This window comes from Tribolium madens, unplaced genomic scaffold, assembly GCF_015345945.1.
Source record: "Tribolium madens isolate multiple individuals breed KSU strain unplaced genomic scaffold, Tmad_KSU_1.1 Scaffold_19;HRSCAF=116;Tcas5.2_LG9, whole genome shotgun sequence".
In the NCBI taxonomy this organism is placed as follows: Eukaryota; Metazoa; Arthropoda; class Insecta; order Coleoptera; family Tenebrionidae; genus Tribolium; species Tribolium madens.
In genome coordinates this window covers 5438216-5446531 of record NW_025400983.1, presented here as the reverse complement: position 1 = coordinate 5446531, position 8316 = coordinate 5438216, and the positions used below count along the sequence as shown (strand labels likewise).

The following is an 8316-nucleotide window of genomic DNA, read 5'->3' as shown; positions in this document are numbered from 1 at the left end:
TCCGACTTAATTTTTGTAATTCCAAAATATTTCCTTTAATTCCAATTTAATTTTGATAGTAAGCAGTTTAAATTTAAAAATCATTAAAACAATATTGCATAAAATATTACAAAAATATCACAAAGATCCATTTGCCGAAGGTATTAATGAAATTATGAAGAGAAATATTTCTCCCTCTACGAAAAAACTATTCAATTGGTCTACAACATGCTTTAGTGAAATAAAGAATTAGACATGTAAAAAAGAATAAAAAAATCTGCAAAGTCCATATTGAATTCGGTTGGAAAAAGAAAAAAGAAAAAAATGCTGGCAATTGCTTTAAATAAAAGACGAAAGTGGAAAATGAAAAGAAAAAAAGATGATTGAGATACGAAAAAAAAACAAAATCGAAGAAAAAGAAAAAAATTGAAAGCGTCAACAAACAAAAAAAGCTAACAAAAGAAGATGAAAAATATATAAAGCAATAGAGAGAAAAAAGATCTATTGAAAATATAAGTCTTTAGTCGAAAACTAGATATAAATCTAAGTTCAAAAAAACATGATCAAAATAAATCGCGGCTTAAAATTTTCTAAAATAGGAAATCAGATAACCGAGAAAATATTATTTTACCAACTGAAACTCTGAGAATATTCTAACAAACCAATTTCGACAAATTAATGTAAAAATAATTAAAATGGTATTGCATAAAATATCACAAAAATTCAGAAAAATAATGCTGATCAAAGATTTTGATGAAAATATAAAAAAATACGAAAAACCGTTCGATTGGTCTACAAAAGACCCTTCAACAAAATAAAGAATTAGAAATGTAAAAAAACAGGTAAAGTCCGAATTGGATTCGATTGGAAGAAGAAAATAGTAAAGCTGGAAATTACTTTAAATAAAAGACAGAAGTGAAAAAAGCTAGGAAAATGAAGGGATAAAAGAAGAGAAAGAAAAATTTGACTAAGAAAATAGAAAGAACGGTTGTTAAAAAAAACAAATTGTATTCATTCACATTTTCGTTGATTGTAAGTCAATAAACAAACATAAAATTAAATTAAAAAAAATATTAAAATTACAGTGAAAGTAGTCTCCAAAATTACATAATCAAAAAAATACATCGAATTTCAAATTCAAATTGAAAAAAACAAATAAAAAAACGTCAACAAACAAAAACGAGCTAAAAAAAAGATGAAAGAAAAGAAAAAATGTTGGAGAAAAAAATTAATAGAATTGAAAATAAAAGTGGAAATATTTAGAGGGAAAATAGACTTTTCTGTAAATTTGGAACGCCCCTGATTTCTATCCGAATTTGTTTTTTTTATATAAATCAGCAAACGTGTTTGAAAAAAATGGCATTCAGTATCCCAACTCTAAGATGCGTTCACTCACAATTTTTGAGCGAAGTGGTCTATGACTCTGTAATTACGTTGGCAACATTGAAGTTACCAACCTAATTTAAGAATCATAGGGCACTTTGATCAGAAATTTCTCTAACAATGTCTAACGTGTATCATTCCTAGTTGCTCCAAATGGTGACCACGTGATTAGTTTGATCGACGAAATTTCTTATATGGCCCCACCTGCACCTCTCATATCCCAATATGACGATATAGATCCCCAACAATTCTGTAACGGTGATAACAGACCGGCCGATTGCCAACAAAACTGTATGTGCACCCATAAAGTCGATATCCCACTCAACGCCATAGTGGAAATCGTGCTTGTTGACGAAGGTGAGACATATACAGAGTGCCCCAGAACTCGCGTCCCAGAGAAAATGCCATATAAGGTCAGAGACCAGGAACATGGAAAAAATCTAACTATAAAAATTTCGAAGTTATGAGAGTTTACATTTTGCACTTTGACTCTATTTATTTCTGTTGGAAAAGTAATTTTCCAAGTTTTTTTGCTACAGGCTATTAGAAGAGGAAACAAGGAAGCTGTATCCTAAATTATAACTCTGTTTAATGCTATTTGTGGCTTTTATTGGTAAAATTTTTGTATCATTACTAAATAATTATAAAAAAAACATACAAAATTATCAGTATCATTAAATAGACATAAAAAATGTCAAATGTCAAAATAAATGTCAATTAATTGTTTTGACAGAATCTTTTAAACATTTTTTCCATGTTCCTGGTATCTAATCTTATTTGAAATTTTTCTCTAGGGCGCAAGTTCTGACACACGCTGTAAAAGAAAAAAAAAATTTTTAACACTTGTCTTGCAGTACAACAACCAAACTTGAGCCATCCGTTCCATTTGCACGGCTACGCTTTCAACGTGATCGGTATCGGACGATCCCCTGACCAAAACGTGAAGAAAATCAATTTGAAACACGCACTAGATTTAGACAGACAAGGCCTTCTGCACCGTCAATTCAATCTTCCTCCAGCTAAAGACACGATCGCTGTGCCAAACAACGGATACGTGGTGTTGCGACTTCGGGCAAACAACCCCGGCTTTTGGCTATTCCATTGCCACTTTTTGTTCCACATTGTGATAGGAATGAATCTAGTTTTGCAAGTTGGCACACACGCAGATCTGCCGCCTGTTCCTCCCAACTTCCCCACATGTGGAGATCACGTGCCAGAAATTAATGCAGATCCTAATCTCGTTTAAGTTATAGTAAGTTCGGCAAAGAGATTTGGCCCAAGTCAAGTCGCTTTGAAACGGACTACAATCTAAGTTACCTTCACCAAATTTTTTGTTTTGCTGTGAAAATTTATTATTTTCGATCTTGCCATTCCAAAAATTTTCAATCTAGTGTTACTCAGTTTGTATAATTTATATTATTTATCTACAAATGGTTTTTATTCGCCATAATTAATTTAGGTAAGTATAAGTAGCATTCCAACCTCTTCCGATACTTCTTTTAGAAATTACAATAGGTGCTGTATATATTGGCCAAATGGCGTCTGTAGACTTTTAGTGTAAATACAATATTGACGCTTACGATTGCAAATTCATGTCTCTTAGTTACCAATCTACCAAATTTGCAATTTGAAGCGAGTCTACCTACTTATAATAATCAGTATTTGATGCTAGAGTTCTTTATTTTTTTATAAAAGTGGAAAATTTTGTGAATTTTAGGTAATAATCTAACCCAGAATTTGAATAATGTACAGATTTCGTTTAATGGTGTCACACTAACCCCAGTTATTTAAGATTGTACTAGTCTTCCACAGTCTTTAATAACTACTACAGAGTTACTGTTATTTTTATAAAATATGTATTATAAAAAAGTTCAATAAAAAATGTTAATCAATTATTTGGTGGTTGCTCGTATTTGTACAGTTTTGCTTTTGTGGGGAGGGGGGAATGTGTACATAGAATTAGCACCTCTATGTATATACAACATTGTACATAATTGTATATAGGACCTGGTAGGTATTAGAATAAGTAGTCTCATAACATAAATTTCACGTCCTAACTTTATGCAGGTTTTAAATCCACTTGACGCCATCTGTAACAAGCCCAGAAAGGATGCTGTCTGTGTAAGTCAGTTAAGAAATGCAAAGAAAGTCGATGAAGCAATTTTAGAAGAACGACCAGATGTTAAAATATTCTTGCCTTTCCGTTTCTTATTCTATAAACCAGAAGAAATTTTCCGACCCAACACTTACAATAGATTCTTAGGTACGTTAACTTGGTCAATGAAACGGTAAGTTTTCTAGAAAATGTTTTGAAACTTGTACTTATTTTGTAAACCAATTAAAATTCTGAACAAAGTTGGTAACAATGACTAAGGTAGAAGATTTGAGAAAACCAGGCGATTTTTGGAGTTTATTTAATACAAAAAATTTAAAACTTTAAAACCGAATCAAGGGCGTTTTTTCATATTTCTAAGTTCTGGTCCTGGAGGCCACGAAAAATCGATTACGTTCCTGGGTCGGGTTTGAAAAAAAAAGGACTTTTTCGCGTTTTTGACTACAAAAAAGTAGTAAAAGTGATCGTTTTCATACTTTTTTTAAATAAAAAGCATCTCATGAAAATAAAACAAAGATTTCACCAACGGGTTAATATTTTTATCCAGGGTGCGCCAGAACTCGCGCCCCAGAGAAAAATGCCATATAAAGTAAGAACATGGAAAAAATGTTAAAAACTTTGAAGTCATGAGAGTTTAAATTTTGCACTTTGATTCTACTTATTTCTATTTATAATTTTCCAATTTTTTTTGCTACAGGCTATTATAGGAAGAAACAAGGAAGCTCTATTCTAAATTGTAACTCTGTTCAATGTTATTAGTGGCTTTTATTGGCAAAATTTTTGTACCTTTACTAAATAATTGTAAAAAAAACATATAGAAGATCATCAGTATCATTAAATGGACAAAAAAATGTCAAATGTCAAAAAATAAATTTAAAATTTTTTGACAGAGAATTAAAAAAAAAAATTTTCATGTTCCTGGTATCTTATCTTACTAGAAATTTTTCTCTGGGACGCGAGATCTGGCGCAGCCTGTATATTAAAATGCTTAATTTGGGCGCTCTCCAATTTTGAAAAATTGTGGAAATTTTTGAATCGGATCAAATGACGTTTTTTGTACCCCTTTGGAGGTCCTAGGGCCCAAGTTAACTGAATAAAAGTTGGCGGTCAAATTTCAAGAAAAATTATTCTTTTCGTATTTTTCACCATTAAAAAAATTGTAAAATTAATGGAGAAATTTTTGATTGCAAAAATTCCCAAATATAGTTTGTTAGAGATAAATTGCAGATGGACCGCCTACTCTACCAATGACTAGTTTTCGAAAAGTTTGAGTTGAAATTTATAAATTTATTCGATAATAAAAACGATGTTCGAGTTATACAGGCTGCGCCAGAACTCGCGCCCCAGAGAAAAATGCCATGTAAGGTAAGACACCAGGAACCTGGAAAAAATGTTAAAAAAAATTCTATCTAAAAAAATTTCGAAGTTATGAGAGTTTAAATTTTGCTCCCTGACTCTATTTATTCCTGTTAGAAAAATAATTTTCTAAGTTTTTTTGCTATAGGCCATTAAAAGAGAATACAAGAAAGCTGGATCCTAAATTGTAACTCTGTTTAATGTTATTTGTGGTTTTTATTGGTAAAATTTTTGTACTTTTACTAAGTAATTATAAAAAAACATATACAAGATTATCAGTATCATTAAATGTTTAAATGTACATAAAAAATGTCAAATGTCATAAAAGTATGTGTCAAAATTTTTTGACAGATAGAATTATTAAACATTTTTTTTAATGTTCCTGGTATCTTATCTTACTTGAATTTTTTCTCTGGGGCGCGAGTTCTGGCGCACCTGTATATGATTGTATTATTTCCAAAAGCTCTTAATAAATACAAATAAAAAAATTAATAAATAAAAAAAAATTCATCTGACATGAGAGCAAGAAAATTAATCTCTTCAATGACAACAGAAAGGGAAATTTTATCATTCAATGACAGCTGAAAGAGAAAGAAGTTTTATCGCATAAGATGCTTATGATTGGATGACATATTTGTGGAAATTGTAAATTTGACATGTACTGGAAATAATCTGCAAAATACACCTCGTGGGTGCCAAAATTATGACAATTTGGTATGCACTCGGGATAATACTATTTAAAATTTTGAGAAAAGCAGAAAAATTAAACTAAATGAAGTTTTTTGCAATCCTATGTTTTCAAGACGATGTAAAATGCATCAAAATACAAAAAAATTAATATGGTTTTTGTAAAGGTCGATTTTAGAAGTTTTTTGAAAAAAAGAATAAAAAAAACAGAGAATTAGTATTTAATACTAATAGCAGATAATAAATCAGAAGTTTGAAAAAAACAGTTTTTTCGTAACAAGCCTCAAATTTTCTTTCTACATACTTCAGTGTTGCCAACTAAATTTCAAAGTCATAGAGCCCTTTGATTAGGAACGCTGTTATATTTTTAGCCGCAACTGGTGGCGACCATGTGATCAGTTTAATCGACGAAATTTCTTTCACATTCCCTCCATCGCCGCCACTTTCTCAAATCCACGACATACCTCCCGAGCAGTTTTGTAATGGTGACAATCGGCCGCCTGATTGTGGTCAAAACTGCATGTGCACTCACCAAGTCGACATTCCATTAAATGCGATCGTGGAAGTGGTTTTAGTAGATGAAGTACAATCTCCAAATCTAAGCCATCCGTTCCACTTGCACGGTTACGCTTTTAACGTGGTTGGAATTGGCAGATCGCCTGACCAGAATGTGAAAAAGATCAACTTGAAGCATGCTCTCGACTTGGACAGAAGAGGTCTCCTACATAGGCAATTCAATTTGCCGCCGTCGAAAGACACCATTGCTGTGCCGAACAACGGTTATGTTATATTCAGATTCAGAGCAGACAATCCAGGTCAGTGTTTGAAGGTTTTTTTTTCAGGATTTTGTTCATTTTTGTGTTTTTACAGGGTACTGGTTGTTCCACTGCCACTTTTTGTTCCACATAGTCATCGGAATGAATTTAATCATTCATGTGGGAACGCAAGGTGATCTACCGCCAGTTCCGCACAATTTTCCGCGATGTGGGAATCATCTGCCACCTATATCATTACATTAACAGTGATATTAAGTGCTATTTAGATAAAGAAACTTTATACAATTTAATCAAAGTTCGTATGTGTGTTATTAAATAGATCTGTTAACCACGGTTGTTAAAAAATTATATTTACGTTTTTATTTAATTTTATTTATTTTGTACACGATTCTAAAGTTTGTTTTTGATTTCATTATTCACTACACTACTATGCCATTTGAACAAAATTGAAGTTTTTCTGAGATCTATTGTACTAGTCGATTAGTACTCATTAATAGATGTGTGAAAATGCATGTGTGTTATACCTAAGACTTAATTAACAAAAGTTGTGAGAGTTATTATTACTCTAATAGTTCTTAACGATCTTATGCTGTGTAAGTATTGTACAATGTGATGTGAAGGAAACAAACTTTCATCAAAATAAACACTTGTTTTTTTTCCACCCGACAAAACCAAATAAAATAGCTAGTGTAATTTTTCTAAAAATTATGATTGCCTTCTCCATTTAATCTAAAACACAATTAATTCCTATTCATAATTTAATAAATACTTACGGTTGCACTCAAAAATCACAAATTCTCACACTTCACTTTGCAAAAATAAATAAAAAAAAATTAAATGCACTAACCTTTATGACATCTTCTTCTGCTACCCTTTGTAGCAATTCGCTTCTGCTTCTTACACGGACCTACTGAAAAGAAAGAAACATAAAATCAGTACAACGTGATAATAAATTAGTTGAAAATATTTAACAAAATTTTAAAAAGTGTAAGTTTTCTAAAAAATTACAAGTTGTTGTTCACTTACCCTTTAATCCGGACCCTTGTAGCACGATTGTCTTCTCCATTTCCCCATTGGCACTCATTAATCACTCGAAATTTTAAAAATCGCGCACTACTACTTGTCTATTAGCACTCGAAAAAACACAACACGCACTGGTCATTGGAGTTTCTGAAGCAAAACAAAGAATTAACCATTTATTCCAGAAAAAAATTAAATTCGTACCTACAATACGTAGTGTGATATTCCGCTTATGTTTCTTGAATAGACAAAAAAGTTTTTGTTAAAATTATTATTGAAGTAAATTTTCACTCGTCTTCTACAAATTTTGAAAAAGAATTTTAGAAATAACATATTTCATCTAAAACACAATTAATTCCTATTCATAATTTAATAAATACTTACGGTTGCACTCAAAAATCACAAATTTTGACACATCACTTTGCAATAAACAAATTTTAAAAAAATGCACTAACCTTTATGGCATCTTCTTCTGCTACCCTTTGTAGCAATTTGCCTCTGCTTCTTACACGGACCTACTGAAAATAACGAAACATAAAATCAGTACAACATGTTATTAAATTAGTTAAAAATATGAAATACAAGTTTTAGTAAATGTGTTTTTTTTTAATAATTTAAAAAGTATTGTTGACTTACCCTTTAATCCGGATCCTTGTATCACGATTGCCTTCTCCATTTGCCCCATTGACACTCACTAATCACTCGAAATTTAAAAAATCGCGCACTACTAAATGTCTTTTAGCATTCGAAAAACACAACACGCACGCACTGTGTTTTCAATACGATTCGCACTAAAACACCAAATAATTTATGTAGTAATAATTTATGCGGACAAGTAATTCGTACGGAAGCTTGGCTAAAACTGACTCGTTATTGTAATAATTTCCTCAAAAACGGCACAAAACTATTTCGTAACAGTTCCGGTGCAAAAAGCCTTTGTTTAGGGCTGCATAATCCCACCCATTCGGCACGTCACAAAAAAATATTATCCAATTCCACATC

General features: G+C 31.5%; 1 protein-coding gene across 2 annotated transcripts in view; it reads left to right on the top strand.

Annotated features, from left to right (window-relative positions):
* The window catches only part of LOC123016061 (laccase-1), a 34159-nt gene extending 27221 nt beyond the window's left edge, over positions 1 to 6938 (top strand). Inside the window, exons 6-8 of one of the 2 annotated variants that reach the window (XM_044416263.1) lie at positions 3430 to 3625; positions 5890 to 6333; positions 6389 to 6938. In XM_044416263.1, coding sequence (XP_044272198.1) covers positions 3430 to 3625; positions 5890 to 6333; positions 6389 to 6537 — 789 coding nt within the window. In that variant the 3' untranslated portion in view covers positions 6538 to 6938. Of the gene's footprint in view, positions 1 to 1506; positions 1720 to 2216; positions 3258 to 3429; positions 3626 to 5889; positions 6334 to 6388 lie in introns of those variants that run through there. The other variant, XM_044416262.1, reaches the window with a different exon arrangement.
* Positions 6939 to 8316: the final 1378 nt, after the last annotated feature.